Source organism: Sphaeramia orbicularis, chromosome 6, assembly GCF_902148855.1.
Source record: "Sphaeramia orbicularis chromosome 6, fSphaOr1.1, whole genome shotgun sequence".
Taxonomy (NCBI): domain Eukaryota; kingdom Metazoa; phylum Chordata; class Actinopteri; order Kurtiformes; family Apogonidae; genus Sphaeramia; species Sphaeramia orbicularis.
This window is the reverse complement of record NC_043962.1, coordinates 35,071,129-35,097,563: the sequence shown is the minus strand read 5'-3', so window position 1 is coordinate 35,097,563 and position 26,435 is coordinate 35,071,129. Positions and strand designations below refer to the sequence as shown.

General features: G+C 36.1%; 2 protein-coding genes across 2 annotated transcripts; both read right to left on the bottom strand.

The window, feature by feature from the left end:
* Positions 1-641: 641 nt before the first annotated feature.
* slc27a2 (solute carrier family 27 member 2) lies at positions 642-10,784 on the bottom strand. Its single transcript, XM_030137571.1, has 10 exons — positions 10,059-10,784; positions 8,613-8,822; positions 5,591-5,749; positions 4,401-4,525; positions 4,115-4,309; positions 3,576-3,666; positions 3,283-3,481; positions 2,976-3,073; positions 1,165-1,295; positions 642-977 (listed from the first exon to the last, which is right to left on the bottom strand). Exons 1-10 carry the CDS (start codon positions 10,534-10,536, stop codon positions 801-803), a joined length of 1,863 nt encoding a protein of 620 aa, XP_029993431.1. The 5' UTR covers positions 10,537-10,784; the 3' UTR covers positions 642-800.
* Positions 10,785-12,504: 1,720 nt separating this feature from the next.
* On the bottom strand, positions 12,505-25,487 carry LOC115420362 (very long-chain acyl-CoA synthetase-like). The gene is made up of 10 exons (XM_030135600.1): positions 25,025-25,487; positions 17,777-17,986; positions 17,536-17,691; positions 17,258-17,382; positions 16,971-17,165; positions 16,796-16,886; positions 16,197-16,395; positions 16,021-16,118; positions 14,895-15,025; positions 12,505-13,135 (listed from the first exon to the last, which is right to left on the bottom strand). The coding sequence occupies exons 1-10, from the start codon at positions 25,485-25,487 to the stop codon at positions 12,959-12,961; spliced, it is 1,845 nt and encodes a 614-aa protein (XP_029991460.1). The 3' UTR covers positions 12,505-12,958.
* Positions 25,488-26,435: the final 948 nt, after the last annotated feature.

The window sequence follows — 26,435 nt, the reverse complement described above, 5'->3', positions numbered from 1 at the left end:
TTTAAGACTGGTTTGAGGTGGTAAAAATGAGGTAATTTTTGTAAATCTACGGTTTTACATTTGACCAAAGATGCCTTTAAAAAAAGGTCTTAAAAAGTCATAAACTTGGCCTCTTCAAACCTGCAGAGAACACTAGTCTACAATTTTACTTTATCTGCCTCAGAGATTAAATGTGCAAAATCTAACATAATTTAATGAGATGAATCAGAAAACAAGTGACAAAAGTGCTGTTTCACTGATGTTTTCAATGTATATGAGAAAGTGTTATTACACATATATTGGTTTATGTACATTTATACAACAGATTTATAAATGTTCTACTATAAAGACTATGTGAAGTGAATGTATTATAATGTTCAGACAGTGTTTCAAAGTAGATCTGTAGAGACATTCTTTTTGAGTAAAACCCATTTTCTCACTAAATTAATCAGAATTTCACATTTTAACCCAAGACTGTATCTTGGAAACTACAGCCAAGCAGCATTTTTGACTTATTTTTTCTTTATTAGTGACTCAAACTTGGGTTTTATTGCTTTTATTCTGGAGGTAGTTTACTTGTAGACCAGTACACCCTGACAACTGACGTTTAAAACATGCTGTACCCTCAAATAAAAACTAAAACTAACCAGAGACTATGACAGTCTGTATAAAAGATGACCAGATTTTAATTTTTCACGGTAAAACAGATGCACAGTAGTTGTATTAATAAAAACTGATGATGAGTCAAAGTCAGTCTGTCCCTGAGATTAGTCCACTGTTAAGAATCCACGGGTGATGACGAACAACCTTTAGTGTCCATGTTAGAGTTTGATTTCCCGAGAAGCGATTGCCTTGTAAATCTCTTCGGTGAGGGGAACGTACGTCTTTTTCTCAGGATCCAGGAAATACAAAGGATCTGTGATGTTCGCTGGGTTGAAACCTTCCTCCACCAGCTTCACTTTCTTCATCTTGAACGTCCCTGTCATCTCCAAGCAGGGCTGCGAAACATGGGATTTTTATTTTTTTTAACCTTCAACTTGAATAATCCATGACAAACTCCAGTGACGTATTCATCCCGTCATGTGATTCTGACAAAAAGGCCAAACTGTTCACAGATTTTCCACAGAGTCTCACTATAACAAGACTCTGTAAACAGCATAAACACCAATGACGAGTTATTTTTACCTGGATTCTGATGAAGCGGGGTCGTGCGTACGCTGGGAGGTAGTTGACGACTTGTTTGTAGGCGTCTAAACAGTCGAAGTCTTCCCCTTCTTTCAGGGTGACAGCTGCCATGCCGATGCGTCCCTCGTGACCTGGAAACATTCAATCAAACACAGTGGAGTTCAACAATATACAAAAAAAAAAAAAAAAACATTTATCACATTATTTTTGATGACAGCTGCCTTTGACCTTTGCCCCTGTTGGTCCCCGCTCCCCCACCACAATCACTATCCCCTCATCTGTTCAGACTTCTTCTATTACACCCATGACCATGCACTGACCCCGAATGACCACAAATATATGGGTCAACACATGTGCTGTCCAAATTTGACCCCAACTTGACCTTGAAAATAAAGGTCAAGGTCAATGCACAAAGAGCTGGTCAAAGCTCCACAAGTTGGAACTAAATATCAAACATGAAGGAAATTTGGACAATTTGGTGAAGAGTAATAGTGTTGACACTGATGGACAGGCAGCTCCTGCAATGTGCTTGTTGTAAATTCAATCATCACCACTTCAATAACAACCCCAACCCTACTGTTATAGTTATTTTATTACAACCCCCCCACCCCCAAAGGGGAGGCAAGGGGTATTGTTTTTGGTTCGGTTTGTTTATGTCTTTTTTTCCTTAACACTTTAGCAGTAAAACTATTGGTTGAATTCATACCAAATTGGGTTTATAGATTGCCAGTGACCCAGAATAGATGTGATTACATTTTGGAAAAACTAGGTCAAAGTTCAAATTTTTTATGAATTTTTACAATCTTTTTTTCCCCCATTTACTTATAATGGGTTAAATTTTAAATGTCGATAAAAACGTCAATTTTAACCCAATTTACTTGAAACGCTGCAGAGACAGAGATTAATTTTAAACACCGCTCTGCAAAATATCTAAGTGATAGCTTGTTTTCAAAATTTTTTGTAAAATGGGTGAAATTTCAAATGTCTATAAAAACATCAATTTTGTTTAAATTGACTTGAAACTTGGCCCATATATCATTTATATTTTTATACTTAACAAATATTGAAAATGGATGAAAGTGGATCAATGCCAAATTAGGCTACAATACGTGCAGGGGCCAGGGTTTGTTGTGCCTGTCACCACTTGTTCACTTTGTAAACTTTTATTTGTGCCTGTATATACTCAGATTGTGATTGAGGATTTTATAGGAGCTGCTGGACACTGAATTTTTTCTCTTCTCTTCTATTCTATTCTATTCTATTCTAACCCATAACCCAAACAGCCATAGGTGACCAAAAGCATCTACTGATCTAAAAGGTTCGATACCTGTTGATCCACTAATCCTATCAATACATGTAAATAGTAGTTTTCATCTTTTCATGGTCATCAGATACGACCCATTTGGACGTTCAGAGGCTCCGTAGTGAATGTGGAAACACCGTCGTCTACAACACTGATTCACCAGTAAAACCCATGGAGTTTGATAAATGGCAGATAAATGTTAAGTTATTGATATATTTGCTGAAAAAGTCAGTTTTTCTCCAGTTTTCTCTGTTTCTGATATAATAACCCTCATCTTTAATCTGAGCTTTTATGAACATCTACATGATCAGTAAAGTAAGTACAGGAAAATATCTGATTTTCACTGTAAAAACTGCAAAACACAGAGGAAAATATTAGAATAAATGGTGATAAATCACTTAATAAAGGTATAAATAGAGAGAGAAATTGATTTAGGAACCACCCCAAAAGTAGCACTGGGTCTTTATGGGTTAACCAGCATTTGTGTGAACATGTGTAAAATTATTACCTTCAACTTTTACACCATAAACATTTGCCTCCAAAATGGAATGAGCCATTGTTAGAATATCTGCGACCTCTGATGTAGCAACGTTCTCTCCTTTCCATCTACAAAGAAAAAAAAAACAAAAACATTCCAAAAATGAGCTTCAACCTCTGGTGATGTTCAAAAAAAATTGGGAGTAAAAGTGTAACGACTGCAGGATAAATGCAGTAGAGTTAAGGATTACCTGTCAAAACCTGCATCCCTGTTAAGCAGGGTTGGTTTAGTAAACTGCACTGAAAACAACAGCGCATTCATTCTCATCTCAACTTGCCTGAAAGTGTCCCCAACACGATCCTGAAAGTACACAAAGTTTTCACTGTCAAACCGGAGCAAATCGCCAGTGTTGAAGTACAAGTCGCCCTTTTTCAGGACATCACGGAGTCTCTTCTTCTCAGTCTGCTGCTTGTTGCCGGCGTAGCCAATAAATGGAGACCTCTGAGTGACCCTTCCCACCAGAAGACCCGTCTCACCTGATGAACGAAACAAAGAGGATCACCAGAAAAACATTTAACTCTGCGTGGACCAATTTACTCAGATCCTGCTTTCAGATATGAATGAACGAACCTCGAGCTGCTTCAACACACAGACCATCTGCGTTCCTGACAGGCTCCTCCTTCTCAATGTCAAACTTGATCAGAGTGTAGGGGAAGAAAAACTAAAAAGAAAACAGCAAATAATAATAATGACAATGATAAGAAGAAAGAGGAGGAGGAGAAGAAGAAAGAGGAGGAAAAGAAAGAGAAGAAGAAAAGCCTTTAAAGAAACCCAAGTACACTGTACATCAAAAGATAAAAAACAAAACAACAGATAAAATACAAAGGAAAAAGAAGTGCAATAACTGTAGTAAAGAATAAATTGTAATGAGAGTAATTCTAAGAAAAACTATGGAAAATTACAAGAAAAACCAAGGAGAACAAGACAAACTGTGGGAAAACTAGTGAAAAAAATATTGTGAGAAAAATTAAGAAAATAACAAATGATAAAAATTGTTCCTACAGTATGCTGCTGTTTATCATGTAAACATGGATTATGAACATGAACCCCCCACATTAGTCAGATGTTTGAGTCTGACCTAACACATATCCAGCAGATGCTCCTCTTACCCTGTGAACAAAGTTAACTCGTCCAACTGCCCCGATCTTGGATGTGTAGTTGATGAACCCGATGTTTCCCTCCGTGGCAGCGTATAACTCTCTGACTTTAATGTCCCCAAAGCGGCTCAGAAACTCCGACCAAATGTCTGTCCTGACTCCGTTACCGATGGCGACCCTCACTTTGTGGTCCTTCTCATTGTCTTTCTGCAGAGACAAAAGCAGAACCGAAACAAACATCTCCTCGTGTTTCATCACAACAACAGTCAAACCACAGATGGACTGGATTCTGTTGTACCTTGGGCGTGTTGCAGAGATAACGCATGGTTTCACCGATGTACTGCATCACCGTCACATTATACTTCCTGCAGTCGTCCCAGAACTGAGAGGCAGAAAACTTTCTTCGCAAAATGATGGTGATGCCTGTAATTAACACAAAACAAGTGGTACCAGGCACAACAAATCCCGCCCCTTGCACAAATTGTAGCTTATTTTGGCATCGATCCAGTTGATGTCATCATGTCTATGCATGTGCTGATGTCAGTATATCAGTTTCCTCTATATATGTGTCAAGTTTGAAGTAAAGTGAAACTAAATTGATGTTTTTATAAACATGTCAAATCTCACCCATTATAAGTAAATTGGAATTTATTTTTTTTATTTGTTTTAATTCATAAAAAATTGACCTACTGTTCCCAAAATGTAATCACATCTATTCTGGGTCACTGGCAATCTATAAACCAAATTTGGTATGAATTCAACTAATAGTTTTGCTGCTAGAGTGTTAACAATCAAACAAAGAAACAAAACAAACCAAACACTATATCCCTTGCCCCCCCTTCAAAGGTGGGGTAATAAGGACTATTTTACTGTTTGTTTCAACATCCACATACAGGGTGGGGAAGCAAAATTTACAATATTTTGAGGCAGGGATTGAAAGACAGTGTATGACCAATTAGTTTATTGAAAGTCATGAGAATTTAAATCTTCAAATCATATTTTACTGCATTTCTAACGGTCTTGTTGTCTACCTCAAGTTCAATTGCCATTTTTCTCATGGATTTGGTTGGATCCTTTAGGATTTTGGATTTGAGAGCTTTAATAAAAGCTTTGGTACATTTTTTGTTGCTTCCTCCACCTCCAGACTTTCTCATAATAATTTTGCTCATAGTCATTCTCTTCTTTCCATTCTAAACAGTCTTTATGGACACTCCAACTATTTTTGAAATCTCCTTTGATGTGACGAGTGCATTCAGCAAATCACACACTCTTTGACGTTTGCTTTCCTGATTACTCATATGGGCAAAAGTTTCTGAAAAGGTATGGATAATAGTGTTAGGTATGATTATGACATCAATATATGTTTGGTTTCAAAACAACTGACGTAGTGCCTGCTGAGAAAAAACAACTAAATGTTCATTGTAAATTTTGCTTCCCCACCCTGTACGGTGTGTGGATGCTAGGACCTCAGACGTCTGAAAGCCTTACCTCTCTCGATGGCACCAGCCATCCCGATGAGGAAGCCAGCGCTGTGATACAACGGCAGATTGATGTAGAAGATGTCGTTTTCTGTGACTCCACACACTGCTTGGATGAAGGACGCTGCCCAAACCCGCTCATGTGAGACAATAGCTGCCTTAGGCAAACCTGGAAGGTCCAAAAATTATGTGTTATAACGATACACTGTGTACAACTATTAACCCATAAAGACCCAAACATCCACTGGCAACCAAAACTATCTGGTCTAATACCTGTTGATCCACTAATCCTATCAATCCTTGTAAATAATTGCTGTAAAATTCAGTTATTCATCTTTTCATGGTCATCAGATATGACCCATTTGGACGTTCAGAGGCTCCGTAGTGAATGTGGAAACACCATCATCTTCTACAACATTAATTCACCAGTAAAGCCCATGGAGTTGGATCGGTGACAGTGGATGGACACACTTGTTTCCACAGGCCTCTACTCTGACAATGTTCAGGCTGAAAACGGCTCTGTTCAACTGTGCATAGAACAACTGAAAGCGTTCTATCTGCACTCTTCTCTTTTACTTTATTTTAAGTGATTATTATTAATGTTTAATTGATTAGGTTTTAATTGCGTGTTTTTAACTTGTCTCTTTTCCATTTTTGTAAAGCACTGTGAATCGCCCTTTGTATGTGTGTGCTATACAAATAAATTTGCCGTACCTTAAATGTTCAGTTAATGATATGTTTTACAGAAAAAGTCACTTCTTCAGTTTTGTCTGTTTCTGATACATAACCCTCAATTTTAATCAGAGCTTTAATGAATATTTATATGATCAGTGAATTAAATATAGGAAAATACCTGATTTTTACTGGGAAAAAAACCCCATAATACAGAGGATAATATTACCAGAAATGGTGATAAATCACTTAAGAAAGGTTCAATACAGGGAAAAAATTCATTTGAAAATGGCCACAAATGTAGCACTGGGCCGATATAGGTTAAATGAAGCTACTTGAGTACTTTTCCAGGAGTCCACAGAGATTTGCTTCAGATACTCCACCCAAAATCTCCCCTTTGACTAAAAAAAAATCTCATGTTACAAATCAACCTACTTTGTACCATTATCTATTTCTTTGTTTTCCATCTGACTGAAAAATGCAACTCTTTCTGCATAAATGAAGAATAACTAAATAAGGAATTGAGATCAAAAAGTTATAACAAATAGTTCAAAAACCACAGGAGACCATGGAGTGAATATTTACACAGATGTCCGTAAAGATGGAATAAAACATCTTCAAACTCTTCTCATGAAATGATTGTGATAATATGATTTGTTTTGATAGGTAAAGCGTAACTGGGGCACAGTATGTAATCATTGTACCTGGTCAAAGGTGATTAGTGATATGTATATAAACAGGAATAAAATAAAGGAATGTGTCTGAAAACACAAATATTCCAATTTTCCATCAAAATTATAACAGAGTATCTTCATTAAGACTGGACTTTATGTAACTAACAAATTAAAATAACCTATGGATTCACCTTGTTGCCCTGGCTCAGAACAAATTGAAATAGAAATTTTGTGTAATAAAATATTGATAAATAAATATGAAATCTACAGTAGCTAAAATACTAAAATACTATAAAGTGCAGTAGTGACAGTGACCTGAGGAGTTAACAGTAGTGCAAAGAATTGTTCCCATAAATAGTAAGATAATATTTAAGGGTACAGAAGAGTGAAATATGGAATATAGTGAAATATATTGAACTCATTTTTATGTTCTCGTCTTCTATTAAAGGGAACATGTTTGCACTCTGTTACATTTTCTCTGTTTTTCTTATTATATATTGTTATATATATGGGTCTGATAAAGTGAAAGTGAACATCAACGTGGAAAAATAAATTTGCACACATCATTTATCAAGTGGGCTCATTTTTTTAGCTAAAGATCTCTATTTCATGGAACTGTTATCCTTTTTAAAATACCACTTAAACAGTACAGGAGAAGGTCCGAACCTTCTGCTAGACTGCATTAAATTAACAAAAAGACAAAAGACTGTCTATTACTTTGAGAAATTAAAATTCTGAATGATGAAGTTTGTGAATTCATTCACTGGTCACATTTAAAAAGACTATCTATGAACTGTTACTGAGAAACTATTCTTTATTTGTAATTTATCTATATCAGTATGGACCACCATGAGTTGTAAATAACAGTGTTAGTATTCAATACATTAAAGCATTGTGATTATATCTGGCTTGTTTTAAAAAATAAGTCAACATTTTGAGTGATGCATACAATGGTAAAGAGTCGTCCACATGTTAACACATTCTCATGTCAATAAAACAGAGACTTTTCAATATTTTTCTACAAAATTTATTTTCAGAATAGTTGAACATAATATCTAAAAGGTTTTGTCCTATTTGATATCAATTTCTGCCGAGAACCACATGTTTTGAATGTTTGCATAAACCTTAAAAAATTGATGTCCATTTCAAGTCCAACTGTTACTGAGCAGTAATTTGATATTTTTTAGCTAAAAATTTTATCTCCCCAAATTTTTTTATACATAATGTTAAAGTGCTTATAAATACCTACTCAAATATGTATAATACATGCATAGAAGTCATTCTGCTTAAATGACAGAGACTGTTGAACACACACACACACACATATATATATATATATATATATATATATATATATATATATATATATATATATATATATATATATATATATATATATATAAATAAATCTATAAAAGATCCTCTCCTGTATTAGAAATAGTAGACTAATCTCTGTCCGTTTGAATTGGAATGATAGTAAACAAGTTCATCAATAGGGTCAGAGGTTAAATGCACATTATCCTTTTCCAACCATCACAGATTAATCTAATTGAGCAAAAGAACAAATATAAGAACAAAGTGTAAGAAATATAATACATGAACAGCACCACAAAGTCTTACAGTGTCTGTAAAGCTTCTGAACTAAAGGGTGTAGTGTTTCTGAGTGCAGAGGCGTGTCTTTTGTACCTGTGGTGCCTGATGTGTAAATGTAGAGTGCTGTGCTCTTAATGTTGACGTTGGCTCGGAGGTCCCGGGACAGGGGCTCGTCTGAGGCCTGGCGGATCTTGTCGGACAGGGTGCTGATGCCCTGGGTGCTGCAGGTCTCTGACAGGAGGTACACACTGATCCCCTGCTCCTTCAGAGTAGGTAGAACTTCCTCCACAGCATCCTGCAGCTCTGCAAACACACACAGCCTCTCAGTCCAGCACAATACATCTGAGGACTGTGTTGCACAACGCTGCACATGTTGGCCCGGATCATGTTACCTCACATCCCACTGGGATATGAGCACATGGTATAGGCAGCCCAAAATGTATGCATTAGTCAGGAGCAGGACTGTACCAGCGCCATAACACTGGCCTACCATTTATTTTAGAAATGATCTGCCTCAGAGACTAAATGTGTTAAATTTTACATACTTTTATAACATGAAATGAAAAACAAAGGACAAAAGTGGTGTTTAGCTGATGTTTTCAAAGTAATGTAATGAATTTTGAAGTAGATTTGGTAAATCTGAGACAAACATTCCATTGAGTAAAACCCATTCTATCATTAATTCTCCCAAGACTGTATCTTAGAAACTACAGCCAACCAGTATTTTTGACCTGATGTTCTTTATTAGTGACTCAAACTTGGTAAAGTTGCACTACTTTTATTAGCAGACAAGTATAATAGAAGAGAAGGGAGCAATGTTGAGTGAAAGTAGAGTAACTCAGATAAATGCAAGGTGAAAAAAGTGATTAAAACAGTCTTCTGTTACTGTGTTCATACAACTAAATGAAATATCTGGGTTCTGTTATGCAGAGAAAACTGGGTGATTTCATTACACAACGGTAGAAAATGGCATCTTTGGGGTTAGGGTTAAATATGGACAAATTCTGAGTAAAAGGTATAAGCCATTTGGATCATATAGTTGATGGTAAATATGTTCATGTTGATGTCCCACTGAAACCTGCAGTGTTGGAAGTATTTATTCAAGTGAAAATATCTACTTTCAATATAATGCTATATACTTGATGGTGTAGTGAAATGGTCCCTGTCAGTGTTTCACTATTATATTTATGGTGTTTTTAGATTCATGCATTAATGTGTATGTTGCATTTAACGCAGTTGGAGACTGTTTTCATGAAAGAGGGTTAAATAAAATACAGTAAGTAAAGCTGTCTGACAAATATAGCAGAGTAAAAGTACAATATTTACCTCTCAGAAGTAGAAGAGAACAAGTAAAGTAACATGGAAGTAAAATTCCCTCCAATCTGTGCATTCCACTAGTGGGAGGGTTACTCTTGGGTCTGACTGCTTGTAGATGTGCAGTGTAAAGTGGTGTTCTTTCTCCTTGTCAGTGGTGTTGGTGGTGTTCTTATAGCTGCTGTACCACATGTGGCCCCTGTCAGATGAATATGTGACTCCTACCTGGGGATGTGAGGAGCACTTTGGCCCCACAGCAGGAGAAACAGTGCAGCAGAGACTTGGATCTGATGTTGAAGTTGAGCAGAGCAGCCGGACAGCCCAGTTTGGCCAGGCCCAGCCAAACCCAGATGAAAGTGGGCTCATTGGGCAGGAACAGGGCCACGGGGTCCCCCTCCTGGAGGCGCACCTCCGCCTGCAGGGCTCGTGCCACCCTGTTACTGTGTTTATCCGCCTCCTCGTACGTGTGCGCGCGGCCTTCAAAGTGCACAAACACCTTGGATGGATGGGACCGGACCGCATCCAGAAAACAGTCCAGGATGCTGTAGAAAGGCTGGACCTTCTTGTACTTGGTGAGTCTGATCCCCAGTTTGATGCTCCTCAGAATGTAGGCGAAGTCCTGGCCCAGGTAGGGGAAGCGGGTCTGCACGAGCGGCAGGGCCAGGAGCAGCAGTCCGGCCACGGCGGTCAAAAACACGTACATGTTCCACAGTGGGAGGAGGACACACGACTGACATCTGCCACGGACGAGCACAGGGCGTGGAAATAAGGCAGCTCGGTGAAATTTGTGACAAAGTTCATGTAGTCGCTCCGGGGCGGTCCTCTGCGCTGCCCCTCCGACCCCTCCTCCATTCCGGAATGTCTCGGGTTGCCAGATCGGGCGTTCCCACGTCTAAACTCGGATGTTTTTACGGCTTTCTGCATTTGTGGTGCATGGTATGAGGATATGCCACAGTGACATTCTGCACATATACGTGTGAATATGCAGATGATTGTGTAAGAATGCACCTATTTTGACAGTAGCGAAACTTTGTAAATGGCAGCCCTGTCTTACAATAGTGCAATGTGAGCATGTAGTGGGTGTGCACCTCCTCCACTGAGCTCCATTTGTCTGCTAATTTATGGGAGAGTCTTAGAGGCGTGGCTACAAGTTACACAAATACTGCATGTCAATGAAAACAACACTACAGTTGAGTTCCTGCCTCTACTGGATAGATACTCTATAAAACACATTGCTTAAGACCACTGTTTGCTTTTTTTTTTTTTTTTTTTTTTTACAGATTTTTATTATAAAGTCCAGTCAAATTTCCAAAAGCCTGATGTGAGGTATTCACATTACTTCACTATTCACTTCACCAACTGACCAAAATCCAAGGGTGAAAAGTTAGAGGTGGAGCTGAGTCAGCGGCCGGGTCATCCTGTACCAAACACAGGGTCAAAGACCAGCTCCTGCCCCGAGAACCAGTGGGTTACAATGATAAGACACACAGTATTATTACCACTGTAACATACAAAGAGAGATAAACATAAAGAGGCATGAATGTCACTGTCAGATGCATTAAATCATGAATGTTTGGCACAAGTTATGGTCACAAAATTACACCTCTAAATATAAAATAGTTATAAAAATATCCTCCTGAGGCCCAGCAATGCATATTTGTCCTCTGCAGGGGACCCGAGTTTCACAGCTTTACTTAAAAACAAAAAAACAAAAAAAGGATATTCACTGCAAAGGACATTCCAGAAAAAAATTAACAATGTATCTGAAAAGAAAACAACTCTTACATCATGCTGTTCCCAATCAGAGCAGTTATTTACTGTTAAAAACAGGTAAAACTTTGACTTTCCTGGGTCTCAGGAGGATATGGAAAATGTAAGTTTAAAAAAATAATATAGCAATATTAGGACTCATGAGCTCAACATGGTCAGCTGTTTTGTATGATTTCCCGATGGCTTGAAGCCGAAGTGCTTGTGTTTTTTTAAGGTCTACACTTGACCATGCCAATAGAATCAAGGCATTTTCATACTTAAAGAGAATGCCTTGGAGTTTTCTTCCTGTTTGTTATCTACTTTATGAATCCCTTTTCCAAAAAGCACCTCAAACAAACTCTTTTTTTGGGTCCTAGAAGCATTCCTTGACATGATTTTTAGACATGGTCAACTTTATTTTATTTGTAAATATACACTGTTGCCAGTAAAGTTGGAATAGAATTGTTTTCAGAAAAATTCCTCTTTTTATTCCTATTTATACACGTCAGTAATCACCTTTGACCGGGTTCAATGAGTACACACTGAGTCCCAGGTATTACTTTATCTATCAAGAATAAATCACATTGTCACAATAATGTCATGAAAAAACGTAAAAAAAAATATTTGACTCCAAATATATGGGCAACAGTGTACATCCTCTCCTCACATACAGGCTGCAACGCATTAAAAAAATGTAAGAACTTGGAAAAATTGTTACTGGTAATAATAATAATAATAATAATAATAATAAACTTTATTTGTATAGCACCTTTCATACAGAAATTGTAGCCCAAAGTGCTTCACATTGATTGAAAAAAATACAATATTAAAATATGTAATAAGTAAAAAAAAAAAAAAAAAAAAAATTAGAAAAACACTATGATTTGGAACGGGAGACGACAAACATCAAAAGTACCACCCATCTAATGCATAATATAACACTAACCCTATGTCACCCATAGGTGGTTCATTTAAGTACATTTTACTGTCACTGCATTATTTTTCATTTGATTTGTCCATACTGTTCCAATTATTTCATATTTGAGGTTGTACAATCAGTTGTCTACTTCAAATTACACAACACAGTACAAGAGCAGTTTTTGGTTTTAACAGTCACACACACATTTTAACTGCACTAATATTAACCTTAATAGACCGATTAGTTACACGTCTGATTCTTTTAAGTGGAAAAATGTGAGCGTGCACTCCCTTCCCTGCCTAAGTATGCCATTAATGCACTCATCTGTCAATCTGAGCTCAGTGCAGCCGGTTGAAACATGTTCACTGGAGGAGAAATGAGTAATTTAACGGCCACACATGATATTATCACTTAAATACTGAAGTGTGTGGTGTATTACAGCATGAGCAGGTGTGTTTCACATATTTATCTTTCCTAAGGTTATAGAGTTGTAAATATTCAGCGTAAGTGGGACATAATTATTTTGTCTTTTATCCATGACGTAGAGTGGGTCTGTTATTCCATTGGGGTCGAAGCCTTCTTTCACCAGCTTCACCTTCTGATGCTTGTACGTGCCTGTGACCTCCAAGGTGTCCTGGAAAACACAGAGACAGCAGGATGTGGACATTTAGAGGAATAACAGCTTTATACAAAATAACTAATACCTTTTGGAAAAAAAAAACAGATTTTTACCAGTATTTACAGATGCAGCACTATGTTAATATGAAAATGAAATATGTGACAGAAGCAGGTGCCTGTTTGATGGAAGTGTTCAGAAAAGCATATACCCCCAAAGTCACCAGTGGGATTATTTCATTTATATATAAGGGTTTGTAAAATATTCAAACACTTAACCACATTTATTACAAGAAAATTGTTGAGGAGGGCAATACAGAGGAAAAAAATTAACAATAATAAGGGGATGTCATTGGACATGTACCTACTACTACTACTACTACTACTACTACTACTACTACTAATAATAATAATAATAATAACAATAATAATAATAATAATAATAATAAGAAGAAGAAGAAACTGGAAAATTGAGATACATTATTACACACTATCCCATGCAAACCACTGCCACGTTTTCTGGGACTGTCCTGGAAGAAGATAAATAACATATATAACAAGAAAAGCACTCAGAGAGCGCAGACCTCCGCCAAGACATATCTGCCCCACCCTCACCCCCGATCACCACCTAAATTTAATCATTTCTTCCTTGTGCCAGTATCAACATTTCCTTAAAGTTTCATGAAAATCTGTCCATAACTTTTTGAGTTATCTTGCTAACAAACAAACACTCAAACAAACACGCACACATGCAAACACACAAAGCAAAGCAAAGTGATCACAGTACCTCCTGGCGGAGGTAACAAAACACTGTTAAAGCTGTGTTGCCGCTTGAGATTAAAATTAAGCATTTTGGAAATATACCTCATAAGTGGCCAAAAAAGAGACACATACTTAATGAACATCCTGCTGGCTGAAGCTAAATAATCTCATAACAGGACGAGAGCCCAACCTTAAATGAATGGATGGGCGTCATAATGGACATTTACAACAGGGAAAAACTGACTGCATTTGTTAGCACGTGGTGCCAGGCACAACAAACCCCGACCCTCACACATATTTCAACCCTTAAATGGGAAGATTTAAAAAAATTCCTAAAAAAATTGAACTTTGATCTACTGTTCCCAAAATGTAATGAGATCCATTCTGGGTCACTGGCAATCTATAAACCCAATTTGGTATGAATTCAACCTATAGTTTTGCTGCTATAGACATGTGAAATTTCACCCATTATAAGTAAATGGAGGAAAAAAAAAGATTTTAAAAATTCATTAAAAATTTAAACTTTGTTGTACTTTTCCCCAAAATGTAATGACATCTGTTCTGTCTCACTGGCAATCTATAAACCAAACTTGGTATGAATTCAACCTATAGGTTTGCTGCAAGAGTGTTAACAAACATACAAACAAAAACTATACTCCTTGCCTCCCCTTCAGGGGGCGGGGTAAAAATATGTTGGAACAGTTTCCCCCATACTGGGAATAATGGATTCAATATGTAATGTTTCCAGTAGGAATCATTTCAATGTAACACAAAACAAAGGATTAGCCAATAGCAATGTTCCTTTTTATTTTATTTTATGTCACTTCATCTGATGTGTGCAACTACAAAATGGTATTTCAGAGATCTTTACCAAACATGTAAAAATGTATATGTTTGAACTACTTGTCAATAAAGAATAAAAACACAAAGATGGCAGTACAGTTTATTTTAAGTCAACACCTGAATCTCATAAAGCTGAAGTGTTTGCACACATAAAAAGATAGAGGTAAATGTACCTGAATCCTGAAGAAAAGAGGCCTTGCATAGGATGGCAAAAAGCTTTCCACATGTTTAAAGACACCTGCAGAGTCAAACTGTTGTCCTTCTGTTAACGTGATCGCAGCCATTCCAGCTCTGCCCTCCTGGCCTGAGGAAAGGTCACAAGGTTTGCATCACTGACCGACAAATATGAAGCATAAATATCATAAACAGGTGGATCACAGACAAGAAAGTGGTCAAAGATTCTTCGAGAGCTCCTCTGGAGACGCCTTAAAAGAAGAATTTACTTTGTAGGTTAATCAAGTTAATTATTGGCTGTTAAAGGAGTGACATATTTTTTATTTTTTTTTAATGAAATAATGCATTTTAAAACATTTCCCTGCCATCTTCATAAACTGTAAATGCTATGCTTGGGTCTGAATTCTTCATTAAATAAATTCCACAGGTCCATTTTCAACCCTATTTCTGAGTAATGACACCAGAAAGGTCATTTTGAGCACTGGCCCTTTAAATACAAATGAGCCACTTCACACCCCACCCCCTCCAGTTGTTGGCTGTGCTGCTCTGTCCCATTCAACCAACAACTGAACATTTTAGGTAATCGGCTCAAAGTTTGGACATATTTTCAGTACTGACTACAACCGCTGCTGCTGACAAACAATTATGGCATACTCTGAGAAATGTTTGAAAATCTTGACCTTATATGTACAAATGTCGTGACGTAACTAGTTATAGACATAACATATTAAGCAGGAATCAAAACAGGTTGTAGAAATCCACTCAATTTTTACCGGAATGAATATAAAGATAGCTTTGCAGCACCTGGAGGGTTCAAATTCAAACTTTTTGAACTATTAGGATCCAAATATACAAATAAATGTAGCAAAGACTAATAAAAGTGGGTTTAAGAAAATATAACCCCTTTAAATCATCTAAAACCCTATTTGCACAGGACTAGTACTGACTGTGAACCTGTGTCATTTTGTAATAATTATGGAGGTCATCTGTGACCTGTGTGAATCTGTTATTGAAAATCACCTACGCTATTTCAGCAAATGCAGAGGTCCTGTCATAATATTGGTCCAGTGTGAATCTTTGTGATTTTTGTTTCCTCATGTATTAAACAGTTCGGTCATAACATACCTTGAATTTCAACTCCATACACATTGGCTTCTTTTATGCAGTCGACCATGGTGATGATGTCTGCCACCTCTGTTGTGGCCACGTTTTCTCCTTTCCATCTGGTAATAATTTAAGAAACTTCAGGACTGTGTACTCTCAGTAAATAAGCCGACCTTTAATAAGAACCGAGGACAAACCTGAACGTGTCTCCAACACGATCCTGAAAGTACACAAAACCATCTCCATCAATGCGTAGCAGGTCACCAGAGTTGAGGTACATGTCTCCTTGTTCGAAAACATTATGCAGCCGTTTCTTCTCAGTTTGCTTCAGGTCTCCCACATATCCAAGGAATGGAGTCCTCAGAGTTATTTTGGAGATAAAAAGGCCTGGTTCACCTGTGGAAAGGTAAAACACAGACTGTGAAAACACAAGTGAAAAGTGAGCAGGCAGGCAGACAGACAGACAGACAGACAGACAGACAGACAGATAGGGCAGCCGTGGCTTAGATGGCTGAAGTCAGCTTGTGACCAAAGGATCACCAGTTCAATTCTCTGGACTGGTAGACAGTTGTTGGCTGATGTGCCCTTGAGGAAGGCACTCAACCCCCCCCCCCATTTGCTCCCCAGGAGCCTGATATGGCCAGCCCACTGCTCCTAGCATGCAGTGTGTGTGATGCATGATCTAGTGACGGGTTAAAGGCAGAATTTCGGTGTGTGGTGCATGTTTATGTGCGAACCTCTACTGACAAAAATAAAGATTTGATTCTACATAGATAGATCAATAGTGGTTCCTGACCTTTGTCGGCCTCTATGCAGAAACCAGATGAATTTCTAATGGGTTCCTCTTTGTAAATGTCGTATTTGACCACAGCATAAGGACAAACCTTCTGCAGGACACAGGATTAAAAACGTTAAACATGTCTAGTTACTGATTAAAGGCTCCATAACAGGCAATGAATGTGGACTTTTACCTTGTGCAAAAATGTGTGTCGTCCAACAGCTCCGATCTTGCCGCTGTAATTCAGCAGAGAAAAGTTTCCCTCTGTAGCTCCATAAAACTCTCTGACTTCGATGTTTCCAAACCTGTTCAAGAACTCCCTCCACACATCTGCTCTGATGCCATTTCCAAATGCAAGTCTGACGTTGTGACTTCGATCATTAGGTTTCTGTTGGTGAAGAAACAGGATGACATTTTTTGTAAACTTTTCAGATGAACTGCAAAGTGACAGGAAGTGTTCATGTTACATAAAGTTCATACCTTTGGTGTGTTGCAGAGATAACGCATAGTTTCACCGATGTACTGTATAACAGTGACATTGTATTTTCTGCAATCGTCCCAGAACTGAGATACAGAAAATTTATTCCGCAAAGCCATGGTGCCACCTAACACAGAAAAAGAACTGTTACTGTTTCTACTTTTAATAAACTTTAAAGCCAAAGAGTATTGCGATGATTGCTATTATTAATGTTCTGATACCATTTTTCCTGAAATTTCCATGGCAAAAGCCCCATTAAATGGATTTTTATTATATTTACCTGCATAAATGGCTCCACTTAAAGCCGCAAGGGCGGAGGTATGATACAGTGGAAGGCTAACATATGTCACATCCTCACTGTTAGTTCCAAGTAAACTGCTAAAAAGAGTCACACCCCACACCTTTCCATGAGACATCGAAACTGCTTTAGGAAGACCTGTTGAAAAGAAGCCAGAGGTGCATGAGGTTCAGGTGCTGCTGTCATTCACTGTCCAGTACACATTAACACCTGGAGTGCTCACCTGTAGTCCCAGATGTGTAGATGTACGCTGCGTGGCTCTGCAAGGTGACATTTGACCTTAAATCTTTGGGCAGAGGCTCAGAGGAAGCTCGGTCCATTTTTTCATTGAAGTTCTCAACTCCTGCAGTCGTGCATCTGTCAGCCACGACGTAAACAGTGACCTGCTGCTCCAGTAGAGAAGGAAGGATCTCCTCCACAGCATCCAGTAACTCTGGGGGAAAAGAAAACAATAAAAGATTTGGACAAAATTTGTATGGTCTGTCCAACTGAACAATTTATAAAGAATGACTATAACTATGAACACAGAATATAAGTATAAACACAGAATATAACTGTCAACAGAATATAACTATAAACAGAATATAACTATGAACATAGAATATAACTATGAACACAGAATATAACTATAAACATAGAATATAACTATGAACATAGAATATAACTATAAACAGAATATAACTATAAACATAGAATATAACTATAAACAGAATATAACTATAAACATAGAATATAACTGTCAACAGAATATAACTATAAACAGAATATAACTATGAACATCGAATATAACTGTCAACAGAATATAACTATAAACAGAATATAACTATGAACATCGAATATAACTGTCAACAGAATATAACTATAAACAGAATATAACTATAAACATCGAATATAACTGTCAACAGAATATAACTATGAACACAGAATATAACTATAAACATAGAATATAACTATAAACAGAATATAACTATAAACATCGAATATAACTGTCAACAGAATATAACTATGAACATAGAATATAACTATGAACACAGAATATAACTATGAACATAGAATATAACTATAAACAGAATATAACTATAAACATAGAATATAACTATAAACAGAATATAACTATAAACATAGAATATAACTATAAACATAGAATATAACTATAAACATAGAATATAACTATAAATAGAATATAACTATAAAAATAGACTATAACTATAAACAGAATATAACTATAAACATAGAATATAAGTATAAACATAGAAAATAACTGAACAGATTATAACTTTAAACAGAATATAACTGTAAACATAGAATATAACTATAAAAATAGAATATAACTATAAACAGAATATAACTGAACAGAATATACCTATAAACATAGAATATAACTGTGAATAGAATATAAGTATAAACATAGAATATTACTATAAATATAGAATATAACTATAAACAGAATATAACTACACAGAAAATAACTAAACAGATTGTAACTATAAACAGAATATAACTATAAACAGAGTATAACTATAGACAGAATATAACTGTGAACAGAGTGTAATTATAAACAGAATATGACTATAAACAGCAGAGGGTTGGTGAGACAATAAATAGACAATAAAGGTGCAACAGTGCAGTTAACAGATGAGGCACTGGTAATAGGTGAGTTATTGAGTTAAAGAGAGAGATGAAAAATAGGAACCCGATTATTAAGTTTTTTTGTTAATTTTGTCTTCTCAAAATATTTATTTCCTTCTGTTTTTTGGGAAAGGTGTATATTTGTCTACCCAATATTTCAGTGAACTTTTCCACAGTATCTCATCTTTCAGAATGGGTGTAATATAAATGTACTGATCTTTGTTTTTTCCATCTTAGACCATGAGACAGTGAGAATTGTATTACCGACATATATCAGAGCATCTCAGTTTTATTTTACTTTGAAACCAGAGAACAAGATATTTATGCAGATGAGCTCAAGGATAGAAGTGATGGAACAAAACAGTAGTGGTTACAGCTGACAGTGAGATGATTAAAGGTCATGATGATGAGTACAGTAGAGGCCAGTCTGGGTGATCCAGGTGGAATGGCTCCATTCTTCTAGATCAGGGGTGGGCTGTCCATTTTCTTATGGGGCCACATGAGAAACTTGGACAGATCAATACACATGCAGCTCGCCTCAATATATATGTCTATAAAAACAATACATGAAATGTGGTACAATGAAATGACTCAGTGAAAATGTGGACTACAGAATACAAGTATTTCATAAATATTAACTAAAAACATTTTCAAAAATGTGCAAAACCAGCTCCACATCAACTTTACATGGAAAATAATAAATGCATCCAGCTTTGTTTGTGTGCATATCTCAGCTCCTTTTCTTTTTCTGTGAAGAAATACTTAGAAGTCCATGTCTTGTTAAAACTCTGCATTCTGAATCAGTCTTTCTTTTTTTGGCGTTAGCTGACATCTTCATGTGCTGAAACTGACCAACAAACCAATCAGTGCAAAAGCTTTGTGCTAAGTATAGAAAGTACATGCAGAAATGTTCAATTAGCAGATCCTTCAGAATAAAAGCAGTGCTGTTGTATTGGTTGTATCTATTATGATGACCAATGACCTCATGTGGGCCAGTCTGGGTCAGCTACTGGGCTCAAGGTTATTATCGTTAACGAAAACTAATGAAATGATGAAAACTAGAATTGAAAAAACATTTTTGTTAACTGAAATACATAACAACTATAATTAAAAGAAAAAACAATAACAAACTGAAATTGTATTGTGTGCTTACAAAACTAACTAAAACATTTTAAAAATTATGGATAAAATTCCCTTCGTTTCCATCTTTGTCAGTGTCGGATTGATATGAAATTGATTTATTTCGCTCGAGCAATTTTAGCTGGTGGCACCATAGGGTACTTCACAGTCTGTCACTTCTCACCCCCACTCTAGCTGGTAACATAGAAACTAAAGTTAGGAGAAAGCAGCAGAGTCCTGTCTGGGATTTCTTTGAATATGACGTGGGGAAGATAAAAGATATGAAAAAACTAAACTAAACCTAAGCATTTAGAAAAAACGAAAACAAACAAAAACTAGCAATACTGCTTTAAAAATTAAATAAAACTAACTGAATTAGAGGGAAAAAAAGTTAAAATGAAATAAAACTAAACTATAATGAATAAAACCAAAACTATTTTAACTCTGAGTGGGCTGCCTGTGGCCATACAATGCTCAGGTCTGTTCTAGACCCTTTGTTTATCCTTTATTATCTAAAGAACTACTTTTGGACGAAAAAAAAAAATCTGTTTGGAGCCAAAAAATCCTTACTATGTTTTACCTTAAGTGGTGACTCTGTGAGAAGGTCTTTAATAACAGTTGGTAAAGAATATGTCAGGATAAAATCAAAGTGTAGTTGCATGGACACAACTACAAAGACATTACAGAATTACATTAAAGGCAACAGTAACTTTTGTCATTATTGTGTTGAGCAGAAAAAATCAACTGGTATGTAAAAGCTTTTTTTTGGGCAATAGACTAACCCGATAAATACAGATGAATAAAAAGTAGTACTTGTACTGCTACAAGTACTACTGTTTTTGCATTAATTTGAAGTGTAGTCTATGTTTTTTACAACTGCATAACATCACAATGACTTCATGGTTGCAATAATAACAGCAAAATGATTTAAAAAAAAAAAAAAAAAAAAGTGTTATTCATTTCCTAGACAGTCTTTATCAGTGAGTATATACTTAACCCATAAAGACCCAGTGCTAATTTTGTTGCAGTTCCCAAATGAAATTTTTTTGTCTCTATTTAACCTTTCTAAAATAATTTATCGCCATTCATTATAATACTATCCTCTTTATTTTGCCTTTTTCTCTATAAATCATATATTTTCCTATATTTAATTTCCTATACCTAATTTAGATGTTCAATAAATCTCAGAGTAAATTTAAGAGTTATATCAAAACAGAGAAAACTGAAGAAAAAGTGACTTTATCAGTCAAATCTATCAGTAACTGAGAGGAAACACAGTGTGTCCATCCACTGTCATTGACCCAACTCCATGGGTTTTACTGGTAACATTTACAATGTTGTAGAAGATGATGGTGTTTCCACATTTTGGGGCGTGTGTGTGTGGGGTGTGTCTCTCCTGAGGCTGAGACTAAACCTTCACCCTGTTCGTTCCTGTTATTGTAGCCCCATGTAACCTCTAGGGCTGTTAGAAAATATCGGTTCTGCAATATATTATGATATTTCATTTCAAAATACTGTATCGATATTAAAAAGTACTGTATCAATATTTTTAGGTATTTATTCAAATGCAGATATTGTGGAGGTTCATTTTTGTTTTTCTTTTTCGTTTTTATTTTATTAATTATTATTTAACACTCTGTTGTTAAATAATGTTAGTTCCTTTGTTGGAATTGAACTAAAATAATGTTATGATGTTAGTTCTGAACTAATAGAATATGCACATTTGAACAGGATGTTAAACTGTAATGTCTGTAAAACAGAATTTCAGTTTGAACGCAGGAACATTTCGTGATATAACATTAGATCCTGTTGGGATCAAATAAAAATGTGTTTAGTATTTGTGCAGATTTCTGGTGTAATTCAATTCTTCAAGGAAATAATCATTAAAAAAAAAGAAACAAACAAAAAATTGCCTTTTTAATAGTATCATGATATATCGCGATATATCATATCATGATCCTAGTATTGTGATTTGTATCGTATCACCAGATTCTTGCCAATACACAGCCCTAGTAACCTCAGGATCCAACTTCTACATAGTAACAGATCTGTACAATTACACTAGGCTCATTTTGTCTTTACAAAGCTGCAGGTCAGATTACAGCAAACGATTATGGAAAATAAATACATCAGTTAACACCTGGAGGTGGACGGTCATTTGAGAATAATATAACATAATCACACAATATGTGAAACCAAGAACATTTTCAACTTAACGTCTTCTGTTAAACAAGTCCTGTGTTTAGATACAAATGAGAGGTTTTCGTAGTTCACTTCATCTCAGAGGCAAATATTTTAGTTATTATTATTTTTATTCTTACAGGTACGACTGTCCTTCACAAACCTGTGCAATATGACATGTACTAGTGTATATATGCGTGTGTGCATATATATATATATATATACACACACTGTCTACTTATTATGAATCCTCTTACTTTTAGAATAGATCTGTGTACATGAAGTTTCTTAGGTTCTTTCTTGCTTTATTTGCACTGTATCAGGATTGTAATCCATTTCTATGTACCTGGTGTACAAACCATACCTAGGCAGATGACACGTAACTTTATATGCCAGTATCACCATGACTACAGTCCTCTACTGTCACTGATTAAGTGTATTCATCACATCAAAAAGTGAAGGATGTGTCAAAAGTTTTGCTAGTTAAATGCAGACAAGACAGTAATGATTTCTTTTTGGTCCCAAAAATTAAAATCAAAGGTCAGAACACAACTTGTTACCATGAAAGCCACAACTCAGTCCAGAAACCTTGGTGTAATTATTGACTCAGACTAGAATTTGGGCAACCACATAAAAGTTAACACCAAATCTGCCTCTTACCACATGAAAAACATTACTAGAATTAAGGGTTTTCTGCCAAAGCTAGACACAGAAAAACTGGTGCATTCATCTTTAGAAGGTTAGAATACTGTTATGGCATATTAACAGATCTTAACCAAAAAAATAAAAAAATCAATTAAGCAGCTGCTGCTGATCCAGAATGTGAGTCCAGGAAAATACCAGGAAACTAGACTATACCACACTGGTCAAAAGATAGATCTTAAATCCTACTGCTAGTTTATAAAGCACTCAGTGGTCTTGGACCAAAATACATGCAGGATACATTAGTTCCCTATGAAGCATCCAGGCCCCTGAGGTCATCTGGGACAGGTCCACTGTGTGTTCCCACAACCAGAATCCATAGTGAAGCAGCGTTCAGTTCCTATGTTCCTGACCTGTGGAACAAACTTTCTGAACAGCTGAGGTCTGCTCAGACGGTCAGTTCATTTATATCACACATTCTCCAGACTTGTTTTCTTAATGCCCTTTTATTCATCTATTACAGAGGTGTCAAACTCATTTTAGTTCAGGGGCCACATTCAGCCCAATATGATCTCAAGTGGACTGGACTGGTACAATAATAACATAACAACTTATAAATAATAACTCCAAATATTTCTCTTTTTCTGTAAATAATAAAAATGTTTACATTTACAAACTATCCTTTCACCAAAAAAATGTGAATAACCTGAAAAGAAAAATGAATGCAATTTTAACAATATGATGTATCGTTTCTAGACCTGCATTACAGATCACAGAGGACCTACAGAGGCATAAAACACTTACTAACAGGCGTGATATTCTTAAAATGTTAGAGTGAAGTCGTCATTATTCATAGGTTATGTTATTACTAGTGCATGTTAATACCGATATCTAGGGACTGAATTTGGTAAATGCATCATTCCTGTTTTTAACTTCATTTCTCATCATGCAGCGTGGCACTGCGCTTCCAGTCACCTGAGCAACATGATTGTAAGGCTATTATGTTCCAAAATGACTAATATCTCCCAAACTATTGATCCTCTCAACTTGTTGAGATATTTAATGTGGAAATGGGACTATTCCTCAACTTTAGGTACTAAACTGGCTACTTAAAAACGTCATGAAATTTGCACAAGTGTTCCTCAAATATTCGGGTGACAACTTCTCCCATTCTTCTTTAATAGTATCTTCCAGACTTTCTCGTAATAGTTTTGCTCATAGTCATTCTCTTCTTTACATTATAAACAGTCTTTATGGACACTCCAACTATTTTTGAAATCTCCTTTGGTGTGACGAGTGCATTCAGCAAATCACACACTCTTTGACGTTTGCTTTCCTGATTACTCATATGGGCAAAAGTTTCTGAAAAGGTATGGATAATAGTGTTAGGTATGATTATGACATCAATATATGTTTGGTTTCAAAACAATTGACGTAGTGCCTGCTGAGAAAAAACAACTAAATGTTCATTGTAAATTTTGCTTCCCCACCCTGTATATTAGTAAATACATGTGTCTTTGCTTCAAAAATTAAATGCATGGTGTCCAGTTTAGGGGATATTTTTGCAACTCCATGACAAATAGCTTCATGAATATTTTTTCAATTGCATTGTTTTTTTCTAATACTAAAGAGAAATAAAAACACTCAGGAAAAAAAAAAAATCTGGATTAAGGTTCTCATAATTCATTCATGAAAGGGTTAAATAAACTTGCCTTGTGTATAATGACACTAAACATTCAGATTGTTTGTATTTTTGGTGTGGTTGAAACAGAGATCAAGTTAAGTTAAACCCATTTTCTGCATAAATAAAAAGGTTTTTTTTTTTTTTTTTTTTTTTTTTTTTTTTTTTTTTTTTTTTTTTACTCCTCATCCTGTGTTTTCTCCCAGTTGTGGTGTTTACCTTCAGCTGCCACCAGGACTTTGGCTCTGCTGAGGTTGAAACAGTGCAGCAGTGACTTGGATCTCATGTTGTAGTTCAGAAAAGCACCGCAACATCCGATCTTCAACAAACCGAACCAGAGCCAGAGGAACACGGGTTCATTTCTGAGGAACAGGGCCACCGTGTCCCCCTGTTGGACCAGTCCGCTCTGCAGGAAGGCTCTGCCGGCTTTGGTACTCAGATCATCGGCCTGTTTGTAGGTAAAACTCTCATCCTGGAAATAAAGGAACATTTTGTCCGGCTGCGCCTTCACCACTTTTAAAAAATGGTCCAGTAGAGTGAAGTTGGTCTGGATGCATTTGAGCATTAAAGAGCCTATTTTGACTCTCGACAACACATAGCGGACATCCTGCACAAAGTAAGGATTCCGGAAGAAAAAGGCAAGAACCAGCAAGAAAAGTACCGCTGCAGCCCACAGGAGCATGTTGACCTGTGGGTTAGATCCACCAGCTGGGTTTGACTTATAACACATCTGCACATGGACACGCCCCCTGACGAAATATTAACCAATAACACATGAGGGATATGGAGCCATGGAATGATTGTATTGTTTTCCTCAGCCTTTGTGTGTATTTATTTTATTTATGAGGTTGGTTTTTTTTTAGTTGATTTATGTATGTATAACCCCTGGCAGAAACAGTTATTTTGTATGTAACTATGTGAAGTTTTCAATAAAGTTCATTTAAACAAAAAAAAAAAAAAAAAAAGGATGGATCCTCCCCCTCATCCACAGCAGCTGGAGGACAATTTAGACATCAAAAGATGAAAAATATAACCTTTACTTTACAATTTTCTGTCCTCTATGTTTAAAAAAAAAAAAAAAAAAAAAAAAGACTTAATAAACCATCAAATAATTGGATTCATCTAGCTCATGCATCAAAGATACACTTTCTATGAGATGTTTTATTTGTTATCATTGTATCATGTTTTTATCATGTTTTACAGGTTTTACATATGCATTTTTGGTGATATAGGATGACTTTTGTTTATTTTAGTCTGCTTTCTATCTTTTATTTTTAGCGGGCTGCTGGGAGTACATGTCCATGTCTTTGTGCTGTTTTTAACCTGTCCCCTGTATGTGTCCTGTGGTTTTCATGTTTTTTTTTTTTTTGTGAGATGCCTTCTCCAGACTGCAGAACAAATCTGCCTACGGGTATTAATAAAGTCACCTTAAACCTTGAACCATGTTATGAATATACAGGAACCTGAAAACATATATTTATCATTTAATTTCAGATTTTAAATCAAAAAGGATATGGTAACAGGATTGAAATTGGAATAATGAGGTTGCACAAACTAGTAAAAGAACTGATACATTACTTTAGTTGTAGATGATAATATAAATCTGACAAATACATACTCAGGACCACAG